The sequence below is a fragment of the Trachymyrmex cornetzi genome, unplaced genomic scaffold (genome assembly GCF_001594075.2).
Source record: "Trachymyrmex cornetzi isolate Tcor2-1 unplaced genomic scaffold, Tcor1.1 scaffold488, whole genome shotgun sequence".
Taxonomy (NCBI): domain Eukaryota; kingdom Metazoa; phylum Arthropoda; class Insecta; order Hymenoptera; family Formicidae; genus Trachymyrmex; species Trachymyrmex cornetzi.
Window position 1 is genome coordinate 367,342 of NW_017299706.1, and position 19,551 is coordinate 386,892.

Below are 19,551 nucleotides of genomic sequence, written 5' to 3' on the forward strand. Positions count from 1 at the left end.
TATATATATATACTCTTGGAGAATAATATATATATTTAATATTATAATATACATATATCTCTTGACAAATTTAATATTCGAAATGAAAGTCGAAATAAGATTGATCAAAATTATTAATGCGCATATATCCGTCTTCTCCGCCTGTAGAGTAGCTGCGACCATTAGGATGAAAAGCGAGAGAGTTAATGGGTCCAAAGTGTCCTTTCAAACGTGCAAATTCTTCTTCAAATACTAAGTGAAAGAATCGTGAGTCGAATTTGCCTTGTCGTGCAGATGTTGTGGTGACATCCATGGCATCTTGACCACCGCCAAGAACCACCTACAGAAAAATATGGTTTATTTAACAAATACATTTATTTCCTTCGATAGAAATTATACCATACTTTTCTATCATAATTTTTTCAAAAATCATAATAATGAACGACTATTCTGTGGCTTAAATCTTACATGATCAAAAATTGGTGATATCGTAGCCGAGTTTACAGGTCTTTCTGTCTTGTAAGTCTTCAATAGCACTAAAGACTCGCTGTCGAAAAGTTTTGCCGTGTGATCCTTGGATGCAGTTACAAACATGGTGCCATCCTTGTTGCATTGCATATCATTTATCTGAGATTTATGACCTTTAACACTAGACAGCTTTTTTCCTGTCTATAAATATTACAAATAATAATTAATATCAATGTATCTACTAATAATAATTATATTTCTGCAATTAAGGTAATAATAAAGACACTTACTCTCACATCCCAAAGTTTAATTTCACCATCTTCGTGACCCGTGATAATGGTTTCATCAAGGGCTCCCCATAATATGGCAGAAATTCTAGGACCATTGACCGAAATTCTAGAGATCGCATCTTCCTGCGATAACGTAGAATCAACATTTCGTACATCCATAATAAACATCTCGCACTGGTGACCTAAAGCCTTATCAGTGGAGAATACTGCGAGATTTGCAGAATAACTGAAGCCACACGCTCTTACAGAACTGTTTGTGTGCAGTTGTCCTATTTCCTTGCCTGAACATTATACAAAGATACCATGTTAGACCCACTAACAAAACTTATTTGCATGATTCTATCATATGCACAAACCAGTTTCACAATCCCAGACTCTCAGAGTATTGTCACCGCTGCCAGATAACAACCGCGTGGTATCCCAATTGACATCAATGCACCATACGGAACCATTGTGTCCATTAAAAGTACCAAGACGCTCTCCATTCAACGAGTACCAAACATTGGGTTGCTTGTCCTTACTAGCGGAGAACAATAGATCTCCTTCTCTGTTATACTTTATTTTGGTGATGGCACGCTCGTGCCCATGCAACATCAAAGGTTTCTGAAATAAATAATTTCTTTTATCGGTAAGAAAGATATGGATATTAGGTGGTTGAATAGTGAAATTATCATTTGCGATATAAAAAATCTTTTAAGAAAAAACTATTACACAGAAACAAGAACTGAACATAAGTTTCGAATTAGGAAATAAATCGTAGCACCGCCTCAAAAATCGAAATGGTATGAAGAAGAGGTTAATATTGTCACATGTTTTATCATATAGTTTGTAACATAGACTCCTACGAGAAAAAATAATAATGTATCGGCGCAGAGTTAAGGAAAAACTAACCATTACGTGGCGTTTTAATCTACAATCGTATATTTTCTATTAATCGACAAATTAAAGTCCTCTTTAGCACACGATTATCCGCATTCGCACATCTACCACTACCACACTGACCAATACTCGACTCCGTCGAGCAGTGTTGCCAACTCGTTGAGAGCTTTTACGCTTCTACCATATTTAAAAAAGAACAGACCTTAGGCTGCGTTCACTCTCTATTGAATTATCTCAATTTCGATGATTTTTTACGTAAACATTATATGATATGAGTATTTAATTAATCATATTGATGCATATTGTACCAATTTAGTACACCATTCTTTAAATACATTGCTGAAATAAAGATATTTTCATAGAAAGTTACTAATTAGTACACGGATCGCCGATGCAAAAGGAGTTTAAATAGTGCTGTTCACTTTAACATTCGCATGTCCGCGAGCATCGTTTCATCTTTGTTTATAATATTTGAAAACGTTAAAAAAAACAATGAAATGATTTTCGCGAACGTTACAAACGTAAAGTGGAACGCACCCTAATATTTACTAATAGCGTTTTCGGCCCGACCGGGTTTGCACCAACCTGGGTTGGATTAATGGCGTTTTGCGCTCTCCTATTGGTAGAGCGTGTGACATCAACCAATAGGAAAGATTAATCCAACCCAGGTTGGTGCAAACCCGATCGGGCCGAAAACGCTATAATAGCGTTTTCGGCCCTTGGTTGACGTCACACGCTCTACCAGGAGAGAGCACAAAACGCCATTGATCCAACTCAGGTTGGTGCAAACCCGGCCGGGCCGAAAACGCTATAAGGCGGCGTCTCGTTTTCACGTTCACACGCTTTAAGCATCAGTTCATCCTTGTTGTCTATCAAATATAAAAAGGCAGCGTCTCGTTTTCACGTTCACACGCTTTAAGCATCAGTTCATCCTTGTTGTCTATCAAATATAAAACGAAGACAAATGACGCTTATAAGCGCTGTAAGTGTAAAACAGAACGCACTTATAATTGGCTTGTTTTTATTAAAAGCGGCATATAAATAGATTCACCTTTAATGAACTGCTTTTTACACTTTATGATTGCATAAGCAATACGTCACAGTATTAAACAATTCAGTAAACAAAAAACCAGCTTTAGCAATTGTTTAAATGCTTTAACGTTATACATGATTTTATAAAATTTATGTGATTTAACTTGCTATTAAATAACTTCTCTACAAGAATACATAAAAAAATTATGTAACATCATGATCGGGATTTAAGTTTGGACTAGGTACTTACATATATATATATATAAACCAATTAGTAAATATGATTCCAATATACATGTATGTGCACATACGCACTGTATACAATATATTTATATATAGGCATTAAAATATACAACTAGTTGCATACGCATGATAATATGTATATACCTGTACATATACATATATATACATACATACATATATATACACACATACAAATATTTGACAGGTCAAATAATTCAAACAGGCTTTTTTCTACTTTCCTTACGTACACTCATTCTTTCCTCTTCCTCATTTCTCGTTTTTTATAATTCTCATTCTCTATAATTAACAAATAATAAAGATATGCTTTATGAAATTCAACTTACGCGTAAGAAAATTTCTAACGTAAAAATTACTTGTATACATGTATGTATCTATGTATGTATACACATATATAATCTAATATTATGCATCTTCTCAATACAATTTTTTACAGTTAAACTCCCATGATATAGAACAGTACAAAACGATAGATTTCCCTTTTGCAGCAATATTACTTTCATCGCTATAGAATGTCATAAAACTGCAGCGATAAAAGGAAATACGTCCGCACTTGACTGTCTGTGGTATTACAATATGTAAATACGTGTATGTTTACATATACATACAGAATATTGAGTAAATTGTGATATAATCGTTGAGATTTCTCGTGAATAAAACCAAATAAAATATCCAAAATAAATTTTTGTTATTGATTTCTTAGTCTTTGAGAAATAATTCGTACAAGGATGATTACTTTTATACATTCAAAATCGATATTATCATATAATCAATAAAAAATTTATTATACAGCTTTTATTCCTTCATAGGATATTAATTATCCGACATGCCGCGATTTATCGGAGCACACCTAAGCCAGTTAGTCATTATTGCCAGAATGAAAAATTTTACTTATGTATATATACTCACACACGTATACTGCAGTTATATATGTATATATATGTATATATTTATAAATACACGAGACGGCTACCCCATTATTTAATCTATCATAGTCCACTCTCGTGTTGAGAAAGGCATACCAACTTGAGCAGATATATTATAATTTGTGTCTTTGGAAGATTGACATTACGCAAAATGCACGCTTTTGCATATAAAATCCTATCTTACGAAATTGTCACTACATATGCACACTTTCATTAAACTCAAAGCTGAAAGTAATCTATAACTCGTGTCATACACCATAATCGACGTCTTTCTTTTTTTTTTGTACAAACTCGTTCTAAAAATAAGTGCAATCTTTCTCGCTCGAGGCGCATTGTGTTTATATATAAACTATTTTCAAAAACATGCATATACACACGTAAATAACTTTCTCGTGTCTTCGGGTGTTTTCCAGCAATGTACATAAGCGACACTGTGTACGATTCTGTGCTTTCCAACTACGCTATGTTACATTTGATGCTTTTCAGCTACGTACACAAGCAACACTGTGTAACACTGTGTCAGATTCGGTGCTTTTTAACTATGACATAAGTTGACACAATCGTACACAGCTAAATAGTTGAGTTTGAGTGTGTGGATACTACAGTATATGTTTACGTATACTATAGTATTTCTCTAGTTTTGCGATACTCTTCAAGAGTCTTGATCGTACATACATTGTTACACATGTGTCGCCTATGTACGTAGCTGAAAAGCACCAAATATAACATAGTCCTATCTGGAAAACAAAATAGTTGGAAAGCACAGAATCTGTGTACGTTGCTGGAAAGCACCCTCATTTATAATATTTGTAGACTAGGTGAACGGATTAATATGGGGCAGCCTTTGTGAGTATATATCCATTTTGTATTTATAAACTCTCTTTGCATAACATGATGCTGCCATAGATTTCGGATTTTCAGAATTATATAATGGGTGAGTCAGTGGGCACAATTGTGTGTCTGTATAAAACATTTAAAACACTGTAACACCCAGATGTTTTGCAAAATGTACCGTTGATTAATATTTGATTAGTAAGCCGTCCATTCAGGAATACCTGTACTGTTTGTTTATATTATATTCGTTCGCAATATGGCTCGTGAAATAATATCGAAATTATCTTTTCCAAAATGACAAGATTCTCCTTGTTTTGAGATCTATGTCTTCATAGTATTATAATTTTGATCGGTATTCTACTAGTTACAAATCATTCGCTCTCAATTATATATAATGTATCCAAAATATTTACAACTTTGCTAGCAGGCCTTTTACGCATCCCGCTGTTTTATTTTTAATAAAAACAAATCTCCCAACGCGATATAGGAGATTTTTCTTTAAGCTAATTCTTTTGCTGCATATTTCAGCCATATTTAACGTTCTCAACTAATCTGGGCTATAACTGGCACCAGGAACAGACCTATGTGGAGACTCAATCACTTTCTGGACCGCCTTCTTTTTCACCTTCGCCATCTCCTTCTTCTCGTGTCATGCCTTCAATTGGTGCTGGAGTATCTTCTATGTTTGTAACGCTATTCGTTGGCAGTTGACCAGAGTCAGATGTCACTGACGGTGGACCATTCTGTGCAGCGCCTTGCGGGAATCCTGTTTCAGCTGATACTAAATGCGATGGCATATGTGGCGAGGCCGTTTGCGACTTTCTGCTTTTCTCACCTTTCCTCCATAATGTAATTTCCTGAACAAAATACGAAAAGCAATGGTAAAATGAAGACATATAGTGATAAAAGAAGTATAACTATAGAAAGTTTAAAAAACAATATATGTAAATGATATACAAATTTACCTGTTGCTTAAAGTATCGTCGATCTTCTTCGTCCATGAGAACCAAATTCAGATAATATCTAACACTAAACTTTTTATTAATGTCGCGCATTGTAGGGGCCAAATCATACCCAGCCAAAAATACCCTTATAGGAATGGATTCCCCTCGAACGGGCGCGCCATCCATGATCTCATATTTTGCTATAGTTTCGTTTTCAGTAAACGTATGAGGACCTGCAAATATGTACTCTAATTATTGCCTTAGTACCGTGAATATCGCAAAGAAAAAGTTCTTGGAAACCAAAACTCGCGTTCCAATTTTGCCAACATGCAATGCTACATGTGTACAAAACTGTAGAAATCATAATTAATTACTATCGCTACATTATATTTCAATGTGTAAATTATCTATAACATACCAGAACCCGTAGTTTCTCGTTTGATAATTGCTATCTCCATATGTTTTATTTTTATTCTAACCAAAAGAAAGTATATTTTGCCAACAATTACATCTTTTAAATGATATCTGAAAAAAATGAATAGTTATCAGCAATATGTTCAGAAAATCAATCATTAAAATAGTCCAAATACATGTATTATACAATAACTTACTTGCTTTTATTATATTCAAATTCGATATGCAAACAGTCTTCAATTCCAACTTCCATTTTAATGGGATTATTCATGTCTGGATAGGAACTAAGAGTGTGCACAACTAATTCGAGTTCTTTAACAACGTCACTAATCCTTCGTACAATTGTCACTTTCAAGAAATATCTTAGTCGTACGTTAGAACCGGTGTAACTCTCAAATGGTTTCTCAACATTTGGAAATTCAAATGTATATACCGTATTGTGTGTTAATTCCCCTGGCCTTGCTAATTCTTTTACCAAGCTTGTAAATTCGTGATGATTACCTCTATCGTAATATAGCTCAATTTGTCCAATAAATTCTACTTTGACACCATGATGCTCTAATTTTCCAGCTTTCCTCAAGCTGATATTAATCTGCAAGTATTGATTTAGTAATAAATTTATACTGCAAAAGCATAACACAGTACATTATAAAGTATTAAAAAGAATATGTTACAAATAATTAATACAGAACTTAAAGAGCTACTACAAAAGATAAATAGCATCTGCGAGAGACATATCATAGGTATTTCTCTGTATAATCCAACCTTGGCAAAAAATATCAAGTGTCTTATTAATCACTGTTTAAAGTTTTAGTGCAAAAATTGATTTATGGTATTTGTTTATTTTTAGTTTCAAGAACTCTTTAAACTTATATCATAACTGTATCACTTTATCATATAAATTGATAAGTCATATTTTAACTTTTGTAAAATGATACACGTTTTCGAATAACTGATAATTTATTAGATATACAGTATTATAAACGAAAAGTCTATGCACATTGGAAATGCAGTATTTATTTCAATTTCATTGGACGAAAGCAAGCCTGGTGCACTGAACATATTGCATGCAAGTATGTTAACGTTGGAGTTCTATCAAATCACAGCTAGACGATTAACAATAAAGTTGACGTTTCAAGGAGGAGGTCCTACCTTGCCGGACACGGTCTCGCCGTCGTAGTAGAGCAAGTGCCGTTCCTTCTTGCCATCCTCGGACTTGATGTCTGCAGTCTTTCGCGTCTCAGCGCCGTCCAACGTGATCTCTATGTCGGCGGACTGACCGAAACCAAAGAAACTCTGCGTGAAAAATTTCGAAAGCGTTAGAAAAATCATGTAGAAAATCAACAGCCGGGGTACGGGAGGAAATGACAACCCGGCGCCGATCAAAGTCTCGGGTTACGGTGGGCCACGGTGGGTCGAGGACTGCACCCCCGTGGGAGGTAAACGCACCATTTTCTAGGACAACTTTCGTGGAAACGGTGAGATACCCCGATGCAATGCCGCAGTCACGCTGACAGGATCGGCCGTATCGCGGATCAATGAACAATTCTCCAGAGCAACATTTTCTTACGTGTACGAGAGACGAGAAAAGTTGGGTTATTTTTTTGCTCGTTCCTCCCGAAAGTCACAAGTAGCCAATATGGCCGCGCGCACGCGCCCCCTTCCCCCCCTTACCTCTCCCACTTGTACGCGCTGTCAAAATTCGCCGGTGGCGCGCGCGGCGAGATCTTTTTCTATATAGGGATAATATAGGGAGTCTAGTTGTCTAGTACAAAATTGCAAATGCATGCCGATAGGAGCACACCTGGTGTTCGTTTCCCGAATTCGGGTCGATAAGATCAGTCTTCATTTTTATCAATTGGGCTTAACATATCAACTCTTCAGATGGCGCTTATTTTCGTGCGATAGATTTGTGCACATGGCTCTAATCTGACAGGCAAGGAAGAGAAGAGAGAGGATAAAAATTTATGTGGAGAGTGTTGTTGATTAATAACGGTTTGATTTGCTTCTTCTTGGCCTGATATGCCTACTCGTGATTCTCGGGAATAAAACAAATATCTATGTATTTTTGTTTACAAGCCACGCTGTTGTACATATCCTTCGTGCAGCACGCTTTTCGTCACTCGATCATATAAGCAAAGTCCGAAAAATCTGTCACACGCACCGCGGGTACTCGCTGTGCACCCTGGTGCACGCGTCTGACACGTCTTTCGATGCTGTGATGCGAAATGTTATGATGGCAGGCATCACACGTTATTCTTCACGGACTCGTGTCATTATACCGTGATGTAAGTACTTGATTTAGCCCGCTGTATAGCGGTCAGCTTTCTTGAGGAAGAGAAAGAAAGATTCCTGAAGCTTAATGTTTATCGTCTCTGGTACTCTACATTCTCATCTGTGGCTGTTTAATTATTGCTTTGATGTAAACGTTGATAAATGAAAATATTGGACAAGTAAAGTTTGGGCTCCAGGCTATTTAGCATAAAAAGTGTTACCTCAAGTGCCTAGTTGACATTGTTGCAACATCACCATCTTTTTTTTTTCAGGCATGTGATTGTAAATTTTCGTGTGTATAAGGGTGGAGGCATCAGTGATTATCCTTATGTCTTATAAAAAATATAATTGTTCAGTGAACGGCAGTTTCAACGATGGATTGCGATTACATGACCTTTTACAGGGAGAAAGACTTTCATAATAGATGCTGTGGTGGAAAGCTCTGGTGTATTAAGGCAAAATTTTATGAATATATTATGGATGATTTCTGATGTTTTTTAAGGACCTTGATTAACTTAAGTGACAATTAGTAATACTTGTATTATTTTGTTAATGTATATGAGATAATTAATTTTGCGATATATCAAAAGATTAGATTAGGAAAGACATATAGTTAGCAATTTTGTTAAGCAACTTTGCTGATTAATTATCAATTAAGTTAATCACAGTTTGACAAGGTTGTTCTGACATTGTTATAATTTTAACATAATGTGTCTATATTTATAGGATATATGTGGAATCATATGTGCAGTATTAACATGGCTATTGATAATCTATGCAGAATTCGTAGTGATGGCAGTGATTCTTATTCCTACAATAAATACATTGTATTCCAGCTTAAATATGGCCATTTTCCAATCTCTAGCATTCCTGGCCTTTGCGTCGCATCTAAGAACTATGTTTACAGATCCGGTAATTAAGATAACACTGAAATCTAATTTATTGCTCGATATTTAGTAATTTATTTTATGTAATGTAAGTTAAACATTTTTTAAAACTAATATTTTGTTTTTATGCAGGGTGCAGTGCCGAAAGGCAATGCAACGAAAGAGATGATCCAACAAATGGGATTTAGAGACGGACAGGTTATTTTTAAGTGTCCAAAATGTTGTTCTATTAAGCCCGACAGAGCTCATCATTGCTCTGTTTGCCAAAGGTAATCTAACCAAAAAGTTAAATTTGTGTTTGTAATGTAGCAAGGTAATGCATTAATTACATTGTGCTGCTATTGTAGATGCATCAGGAAAATGGATCACCATTGTCCATGGGTTAATAATTGTGTAGGGGAAAATAATCAAAAATACTTTGTACTTTTTACTGTGAGTATTTCATAAAGCGCATGCACATGTTACGATTTAGGCTTTTACAAAAAATGATCAAATTAATGATTCTAATATTTGACATAAATATGTTGAATATATTTTGTAAAATATTTTAAATGTACTTCTCTTGTACCATATTTTAGTTTTATATAGCGGGCATATCACTGCACTCTCTATTTCTGTGTGTACAACAATTTACCATGTGTGTCAGACAAGAATGGAGAGAATGTTCCACGTTCAATCCACCAGCAACGGTGGTGTTATTGTTATTTCTAGCATTCGAGGCACTTTTATTTGCCATTTTTACTGCTGTAATGTTAGGCACGCAACTGCAAGCTATTTGGTATGATGAAACTGTACGTACATGAAACAATTATTATTTCTTGTGCGCATATAAAAAAAATTGCGGTTTATATTTATTGTACTATATCTTTTGCAGGGTATAGAACAACTTAAAAAGGAGGAAGCTCGATGGGTTCGCAATAGTAGATGGAAATCGATTCAAGCGGTTTTTGGAAGATTTTCGATAGCTTGGTTTTCCCCCTTTACCTCACCTCCTAACGCAAAAACGAAATTAGATTCTTATCTATATTCCGTTTAAATTATATTTTGATATGTATCACCATGACTTACATATAGAGGAATACTTAAGGTACATAAATACTATAATGATGTTCGATTAGTATACAGGCTGATTCCTGAAATTGCGGACTACAACTCTTCTTTTAAATGAAGAGAAATAATACAAGAGAATTTTGCATAATTTTTGCAGAATTATTCTATTTATAAGAAAAAAATTATGTTTATAATATTGAAAATCTTGTATAATCTTGGGTAATCAAATTTTTATACGTCAGTTTTCAGATCTTCGTTTATAAAAAAGAAATATTTTTTTGTGATAATAGATGTATTGACGATTAACAATTTGCAATATTTAATATAAATATAGTTAACTCTATCATAATTGACTATTTACATCTTTTGTAAAGATTTTATTTATTATATCGCTTTATTTCATATATCAGCGAATTTCGTACATATATATAGTTTGTATAGCCACATACAAATCATAAGAGATAAGAGGTAAATGGAATATAAAATATATATATTTAATATAAATAATATATATTATATATATATACTATAAGATACTATATATAATATATACTAATACAGTATATACATAGGATGTGTTCTGAATTAGAAAGCGCATGATGCATCATTTATCTTCGTTATTCACCGAAGAATAAAGAAAGATAAAATGATACGCTTTATGCTCTTAACGGAACGCACCCATAATAAATATATATGTACGAAAATGTATATTTACATTTTTTTTGCAAAATATTTGTAATTTTCTACTGGTATCCAAATATTATACGAATTTTTTGCTATGACAGCGTTAGGAAAGTACTTAAAAAGTAACAATCAGAGTCGAATTTACTTATCTATATCTTTAGGTGTAGTGATATTGAAATGTTGTATAAATTTTAATTTCAGAGAAATATAAGATTCTACTACATATATTTGAAAGAAAGAATTTTTTTTTGTATTTATATAGTGCTTTAATCTTTTCATATTATGTCTGGTACATTTCATAAACGTAAAAAATTAATGCATTTTAATATAATACATTGCAAAATAAACTATCATTTTTAAAAAATATTGTCGAATTTTAAATTTGCTTGCTTATTAGTATAGGTAAAGTCGACTTTGACAACTATCATGTTACTTTACCCAAAGAAATGTAATATCTTTTTAAAGATATAAACGTATTTTAGTCATTATTCATATGAAAGAAAAATGTAATTCATATATATATACTATGAAATTGTACATTATTATAACGAGTAATAGAAATGGTTCTTTGACATCTTTATTTTCTATGGAGACTGAGAATTATATTTTATATTTACATAAATAAAAATGTAAGTGTGCCATACACACATAGAAGAGAGATAATGTCGTAAATTTTTTGTATCATTTATTGCATATCTTGTAATCGTAACAAAAATATTTTATGTCACAAAATCTCGCTTTCTATTTACATCGAATTACATATTTGTAAGAAACAATAAAGATTGATCTTCAGGGATGAATTGAAAAAAAGCTTGATGATTATATCCTTTACTCAAGTAAATTCAAAATAAAGAAAATATGAATAAAATAAAGAAATGAACAATAATAAGTGAACATCGACCAATGTGTAGATAACACAAATAAGCCAAGATGACCTTATTCGGTCAAAGCGATCTAATCTCGGTGCCTAACAATAGTGGAAAAAGAATAAAATAAAATAAAAATAATCGTGTTATTCACCTCTTTATGCCTTGAACGTTTACTATATTAAACGCGAAACACAAAAAGATTTTGTCTAGGCATGTATGACGGGTTAAAGCGTGAATTTCATCTTTTTTAAATCGGTGTTTTTCCTGGGATAATTAATTCGCATCTCGCTCTATACATTCACACAATTTCATTCGAACTCACGAGAGCTCTAGCGATGTTCCCTTGTTAGTCGTGTACTTGCAAACAAGATTTCCCTGCTTGACTTGGAAACGAGCGATCAGTCGCGCGGCGATACTACTGGCCGCTATTAGGAAAAGGATTGCCGATAATTAGCATTTTAATTTGTAGGAGTGATTTCTCCATATCGCTTTCTATCTTCGCTCTCTACGAAAAGATAAATATATTTTATATCAGAAATACATTATAAGAAATTAAATTTCCCGGTCCGACAACAACCGCGTAATGCAATGCAAAATGCATAAAGCGCGAGTTCAATGTCACAACTCCATAAATTTATCTGTCCGAACAACTTTATTTTTACTAAAAGTAAAAGCTTGCAGTAACGGTGACTTATTGCGTTATTAATCTTTTATTGCAAAATGTTGCAATATCTTCAATCTACGTTATTTTATTATTTTGATTTCTGATCAAAAATATTAATGAGTTATATAAATTAATGTATCAATTATTAATATATGTATAAATATATTTATATTAAAGATTTGATAAATATACATAATATTAATAATTGTATTATATTTAACATGATTAATATATAATATCTAATAATAATCTTTTGGATATAACTGTTATATTTTATTTTTAAGTTTCTGATGGAACTATTTAAATTACTTTTATTAGTTAATATCATTGATAAAATATTTTTAATATATTAAAATGTGAATATATTATATATTTAAAAAATTATATGTAATATATTTAAATATTGATGTACTATATTATTAATATATTCATTATAAATATATATATATATAACATTAATAATATTAAAAATATTAAATATAATCGTTGATCGTTACATCCATTTTTTCATTTTTTAAATCGCTTTTCGCAGAGTCTATGTTTATTATACTGTCACAAAAGTGACGTTCTTTAAACTCGTGCTACATTATTGCACCAGAGAGTCGTATCTTATAATCGATTTTTAACTGGCTTTATATGTATTTGATTTACAGCCTTTTTGTCTGTCTATTATATTCCAATCGAGAACGAATTAAACGGAACTTTCTTTCCCTGACAATAATTATTTTTTCGACAAAAACGGACTGCTACTCGATGGTGGTGGTGAAATCTGTACGTAAGTCGCATTGAATTACTTCTGATTCACCTCAAGACGAACCGACGTGACGTGACGGCAAAAAGGTGCGCTGCAAAAGCAAAGTGTACCTAAAAAGCGATATCGAGTAGAAAAAAGGACGATTTATCTACTCGGTAGAGATACAAGCGTCCATGACGGATCCGAAGCGCGCGTTGCTATCCGATTGGCCGGCTGCCGATAGCGCGGCAAAAAACGAATGTGTGCGCGCGCGCGCGCGCGCGGCACGCTCGGACCCCGTTTTCCACTTTCATCGACTTCCGTTTTTGTAGATGGGGGATACGGCGCAGCGGCGGCGCGCGGTGGTTTCCATCTCGACGGACGCGCGGACGGGCATGACAAGGCCGGGAGCGAGGCGGCCGTCGCGCGTCGATCGAAATCCGTATCTGTCACGAGCGCCACTGCCACCATCGTCGCTGTCGTTCGCTGGCTTTCACTTTTCCGTCGCGATATCTCGGTAAGTCTTTCAGAAGCTCTTCGCGCCTACGATTTTCTAGAAATTCTGTTTTCAGACTTTACTTTGGATTACTTGTAATTCAGAACTTGAGATAGAATAGGCCCACAATTTGTAGATTTACAATTTTATGCACAATACATTTCGATACATGTGCGTATTAATATATCTATATGTAATGTCTTTTATCATTTGATTTGCTTTTACATATATGCACGCATATGTATGCCCTCTTCTTCTACTATTTTTCTGACACTGTCAAAATTATACAATATTTTAAATACATAAAATTGTATAATATCAAATTTGCATAATATTTATGATGTACAATTTGTAAAATTTTCAAATAACAATATAAAAAGATGTATTTTATAAGAAAGGAATTTATTTTGAATCTATAAATAAGTATATATATATATATATATGTATATATTTATTTGTTTCAAATTTATAAATAAATAAATATGTATACAATTAGGAATTTCAAATTAATTCCTTCTTATAGAAAATTTTTCTATATTATTATTTGAAATATTTTAGAAATTTTGTACATATGTGCATTTATATGCACGTATGTCTACATTGTTATCATTATATATATATATATATATATTAAGTAAATATATAATTAATGTATACCTAATGATAACGGTGTAGACATAATGCGTTTCTCCACACTTTCTATGATGTTAAATTTTCAGCATATGATGCGGGTAACGACCGCATTATTTTTGGAAACGTGTAGGTACACCCAACGTAGAACTCTGTGTTAAATAGCAACATATGTTTGAAACGATATTTTATCACTGAATACCATATCTCATTGTTTTACAATTAGATCGTAAATTTTATTCCTGAATGCATTTTTCCAAACATTTGCGCAATATATTACGATTTTATATTAGATTGTAACGAAAGAGTCTAGAAAGTGAAAAGTATATTAATTTTTGTAAAAGTGCACAATTTTATATACTTGCACATGTTTTAATTTCCATTATAAATTGTATAATTTTTACACATATTATTAAGTAGTTCTACATACTCTTTTTTACAATGTAGGGAGAATAGCATGAGATCAAATAATCCGCGAAATTAATTCTTCTGACTGACAATAATTTTTCACATTTTTTTTCTTTAGTTGAAGTAGGATAGTTTTTATTTTAGACAAAAACTTTTTTATCATTCAGAGAATAAAAGAACGATTTAATATTTCTAATAAAGTACAATTAACTCGCGTGCATCGTACGCAGTTTTTCTTATTTATTGAAGTGGGATGTATTTTTTACCTTGGAAAAGATTTTGTTTTTGAGTTTAAAGAATAAAAGGATGATTTTAAATATTTTTCTAAAAAGTGCGATTGATCTGTGTGCATCATTTAATTCGTGAGTGGTTTGACGAACTGTGCGCTTCGTTTCGTCACGCCTTGCTTAAACACTTTCGCTTTCGTGCTCCGCGGATCATCTCGTGATTCCTAATTGGACACTGTGTAATCGCCATTTTACGGCTATTTACTTACCGATCTCGCGAGGCGTAGATGTACGATCTGATGCGATTAACGGTATATATAAATATTAAATTCTATCTAATACATGCGAAAACAATCGAGATTTGGCGGCTCTCTTCGTGGAATAATCATTTTTCATCTCGTATTCGAAGGAAAGCGATGAGAAACGATTTTTCTCTCTCGTGATCTGTTTCGAGCTTTAATATTATTAATGTAATTGAAATATATAATTAGATATGCAATTACGATACACAATTAAAACGTACAATTAAATGTTCGATTGAAAAATACGTGCGATTAATCCGCATTGAGAACATTATTTTTTATTTGTCAAAGTACGATATAGTTTCTTTCTCAAACAAAATTTTTTTTGAGTTTTTTTGGAGACAGAATAATTTAAAATATTTCTAACAAAAGATGTTCGACCCAAGTGAATCATCTTTGTTTGATCGCTTTTTATACGATTAACTTAATTCGCCGTAAAGAAAAATTAATTAAGTTTAAGAGGGAGACATCTTAAGAATATGAATGATTCGTGTGCATTAAGAGTTACATAATTTTTGTATACTTAAAATCAATTTTTCTACTATTTTTTTCTACTATTTCTAGTCCTTAAAATAGATCTTTTTTGTTGTGTATAACAGATTCTATTTCCTTTGGATGCTTGAAGTTCTACAAACAAATAAATCTCTGCGTGCCGTGTAAGTGTGTGTGGATCCCTACCTGAGCGCGTCGAACGATCGAACGTTTATATCTGCTAAATCGCTTATAACTTAGTCAATTTTTCGAATTTTGAAATAATATCTCAAGAATATATTTTTATATGTACTACTATAAGAATGTTAAAAAAAAAAACAAATTTTGATTTTTTTTTTCGAAGGTTTTACATCAAGAGTCCTCCTTGATACTTTCACGGATATGCCTTAGAATTATTTTTACATTTTTGTATTGCTTTCGCGTGTTTGGAACGATTACCTAGAACAATAGCAGCCGGCCGCGCAACTGCGAAAGGCATTACATTTCGTTAACGGCCTGTTTCGCAATAGGTAAACGGTCAAGGTACGTGCACATACGTAACGGAGAATGGAGAGCGACCGTAAAAAAATGATTTCAGATCGAACGTACTGTGCTGGAGATCCGCGTTCAAAATGACGCGCTTCGCGATATCGTTAATGTAGAGTGCTCCAAAAATTGTTTCGAGTGATTTTCTTTCTAACAATAGATTCGCTGAATTTGAAATCGGTTTTCCTTTAGAATATCGATGAAAGATCATCATTCACTGCACTTTTTCAATCTTCTGCGTCATATATCTTTGTCAATATATCAGCTAAAGAATCTTATAAAAAGAATAACCGGTAGTTTGGAAATATCTGTCTCGTTACATTATAATTTATCTTATACGTTTGCATTTAAATAGATTGTGAATGGTCAAACTGTTTCGAATTTTTCTATCATTATCTCCAATATTTTTTCTTCGATTTAAAAAATTTAATCTTTCTCTCTCTCTCTCTCTCTCTCTCTGCTTTTATTAGATTTATTATTTTAATTAAATTTCATTTTGTATTTTTTGATTTTATATTTTGTTTACAAATAAGTCTGTTGTTATATTACGTATCACAAATAAATATTTATTATATAGGATGAACCATTGTTGTATTATACACAGGATGTATTTTAGTCTAGACTAGATTTATCTCATGCGAATCGAGGTAATGCTCACGTTCTGCACGTAGCATTGAATTATATCATTGCGTATTCGTGGTCATTAGCTTTAAACGCGAATACATGTATGGACGAACAAATATGATTGTTTTATAACTAACAAATTGCAATTAAAAACTGCTAATTTGCCACGTGACAGAGTGTGCGATTAATTTGGTGAGAGAGACCGGATTTATCGCTTTCCCAGTTTCATCAAATAGTCGAGAGAGTTATGCTGACAAGACTCATCGTTGTATGTCACATAAACATTATTTGTCATTTTAGTATCTTGATCGCGCGAGAGATACGGTCAGGAAAATGGAACGGAAATTGATAATGATATGGAACGATCGAAACATTTTATTGGTACGTATAATTGTTTAGTATTAATCAAAAATTATCACCTAGTATCACGACAGTATTCCATTTATTACAGTAATCGTAAAAAATATTCATTACACACGTAAATCATTGTAAAAAGAAAGATGTAAATTGTTACTCTATTGATTATACTGTCGGATTATATCGTTATTTCAGAAAACGCGAGGGTTGTGTTTAAATTTAAATATGTTTAAATAATAATAAATTAAACTAGACTATTTATGTAAATAAACTCAAATAAACAGAAAATCGCCAAACACGGTCGAAGCGGGACTGGGTCTATTAATATTTCTATATAAATTTTAAATAACGTCCTTTTCATTTCTGCGTAAACTGCGTGCTGATTACCGTTGGATTTGAGATACAATTATAAATTGAGACTGTAATAATAATATTACAAATTAAATAGATCCATTTAATAATGGTGCTAATAAGCATCTTAAAATATTGCATAAAGAATTTATTGTGTTTAAAACATCTTCATTCAATTTTTAATTCAATCGAATTGTTTCTGTTTTGCTCATTTTTAATTTTGAATAGATATTTATTGACCTGGTAATTTATTACGAAAAAGAGATAGATCCATACAAGCAGTTATTTTTTATATCACAGCATTAGTCCTTTGATACCAATTTATTTCATGAAATTAAATCTTTAATTTTTCTGTTAATTTTTAATTTTGAAGATTTGTGGTAATTGTAGTTTAACAAACTGCATCTCTGTGAATTTCCTTCAATGTAACTTTACAAGCGATTTATCCATCAATTTCACGTTGAGATTCTTGATAGCAATTGACAAAGATAGCATTATTGCAGGTATTTTGCTTTTTCATCACGTTAATCATCCTCACATCGGCATATGATCCAGATGACAAGTCCCTAAAGGATATTCTCTTACCAGAAGGTCAGTTCGAGGCATTTTACCTGAAAGGTACGCAAGACGAGGAGCAAAACGCCGTGAGACCGCCGCATCTTCATGGGTCCTTTCATCAATACCGAAATCCTGCATTGGTTGATGCGCCGAATAGCGCCGCATATGGATTTCGTTTCGACGGAAAACGCCGCTTTAACTTCAGTTAAACTATCACAAATAGTTAAAAAAAAAGAATAAAAGAAACACTGAACATGGATAACCAACGCTTTCATTGCGGTTATCGTTGAAATCTTGAAATATGAAGACTAAGAGTGCATGGATGCCTGGTAGTTAGTGGTTAAAGCATTCGTATCATTTTGTTTAGTCAAGCGTGCAAATTGAAAGTGTTTATGCATAAGGAAATTTAATATGTATCATTTGCTTTAGATTAAATGGAATTTACAATAAATATATTCAAAATTTAACAATTATTTATACAGTTGACTTTTTTTCAAACGAACTTATGAGAGAATAAAATATAACTAATTAAATATAATTGAATAAGAGAAAAATGCTACATTCGATCAAAGCAGATTTTGGTGCTTAAATATTTCTGTGTGAATTTATGTACATATCTGATTCCGTAAATTGTGCGCTGAAATTTTTTTCAATCTTGAAATGTATTCATAAAAGAATCAGAATAGTAAACAATATCACTTATTAAATTAAGAAGCAATTATTTTTTATGTGTGCCAATAAGCATCTTTATAAGAATATTAATAATAAAGATGTTAAAGAGAATTTAAATCTGCAAATAATTTTATTGCGATAAATATTGCCTTAACCAAAGAGTTTGAATAAAACATTAGCTTTGAATCATCTGTGTTTTTCAATTAAAAATCCTTCATTCTTATTAATTTTGTTAAAAAGTAGAGTGTAAACTCAATCCGTGCTCAAGCAACGCCAATAAAATACGTGCGAATTAACCAATCGCGACGATATGATTAATGAACGACGCATTCACTTAGTTAAATTATCTATCTCTTTTTCATGTTAGTAAAATGGTAAATGTTGAATTGATCAAGTTATGTTTGATAAATTTTCTATCATAAATCATTTTAGATTAAATAATAATTGCTTAGATTAAAACTTAGCGCATAAAACTGCTTAGAATTTCCTTAATTCTAAATTGATTCTAAATATAAGAAGGAATAAACAAATATAGTTTACCCATATGTTTGAAACTTAATAATATATGTATACATAACTGATGTTCTGAACATATGACGATTATTTTATAAATCCTTTTAATATTGCATAAAAAAGTAATAATATCGTAATAAATCAATGATCGAAATTAAAATTTCTTCAAAGATCTCAGAAGAACCAGTAAACATAATTATTATTTAAC

General features: G+C 32.4%; 4 protein-coding genes across 5 annotated transcripts; 2 read left to right on the forward strand and 2 right to left on the reverse strand.

The window, feature by feature from the left end:
- Positions 1 to 31: 31 nt before the first annotated feature.
- eIF3i (eukaryotic translation initiation factor 3 subunit I) lies at positions 32 to 1,729 on the reverse strand. The gene is made up of 5 exons (XM_018514084.1): positions 1,629 to 1,729; positions 1,094 to 1,340; positions 738 to 1,018; positions 448 to 648; positions 32 to 319 (listed from the first exon to the last, which is right to left on the reverse strand). The coding sequence occupies exons 1-5, from the start codon at positions 1,629 to 1,631 to the stop codon at positions 71 to 73; spliced, it is 981 nt and encodes a 326-aa protein (XP_018369586.1). The 5' UTR covers positions 1,632 to 1,729; the 3' UTR covers positions 32 to 70.
- Positions 1,730 to 3,858: 2,129 nt separating this feature from the next.
- On the reverse strand, positions 3,859 to 7,668 carry Vps26 (vacuolar protein sorting 26). 2 transcript variants are annotated; one of them, XM_018514171.1, is made up of 6 exons: positions 7,477 to 7,668; positions 7,180 to 7,323; positions 6,225 to 6,619; positions 6,032 to 6,138; positions 5,635 to 5,846; positions 3,859 to 5,526 (listed from the first exon to the last, which is right to left on the reverse strand). In XM_018514171.1, the coding sequence occupies exons 1-6, from the start codon at positions 7,477 to 7,479 to the stop codon at positions 5,263 to 5,265; spliced, it is 1,125 nt and encodes a 374-aa protein (XP_018369673.1). In that variant the 5' UTR covers positions 7,480 to 7,668; the 3' UTR covers positions 3,859 to 5,262. The 2 variants fall into 2 exon arrangements, with proteins under 2 accessions (XP_018369673.1, XP_018369672.1); XM_018514170.1 differs by lacking the exon at positions 7,477 to 7,668 and having other exon boundaries at positions 7,180 to 7,359.
- Positions 7,669 to 7,926: 258 nt separating this feature from the next.
- Positions 7,927 to 10,368, forward strand: LOC108765392 (palmitoyltransferase ZDHHC3). The gene is made up of 7 exons (XM_018514086.1): positions 7,927 to 8,315; positions 8,574 to 8,756; positions 9,028 to 9,213; positions 9,321 to 9,457; positions 9,536 to 9,620; positions 9,767 to 9,979; positions 10,063 to 10,368. Exons 2-7 carry the CDS (start codon positions 8,676 to 8,678, stop codon positions 10,222 to 10,224), a joined length of 864 nt encoding a protein of 287 aa, XP_018369588.1. The 5' UTR covers positions 7,927 to 8,315; positions 8,574 to 8,675; the 3' UTR covers positions 10,225 to 10,368.
- A 3,181-nt stretch (positions 10,369 to 13,549) lies between these two features.
- LOC108765399 (uncharacterized) lies at positions 13,550 to 18,568 on the forward strand. The gene is made up of 3 exons (XM_018514094.1): positions 13,550 to 13,705; positions 17,193 to 17,273; positions 18,104 to 18,568. The coding sequence occupies exons 2-3, from the start codon at positions 17,226 to 17,228 to the stop codon at positions 18,365 to 18,367; spliced, it is 312 nt and encodes a 103-aa protein (XP_018369596.1). The 5' UTR covers positions 13,550 to 13,705; positions 17,193 to 17,225; the 3' UTR covers positions 18,368 to 18,568.
- The last annotated feature ends 983 nt before the right edge of the window (positions 18,569 to 19,551 follow it).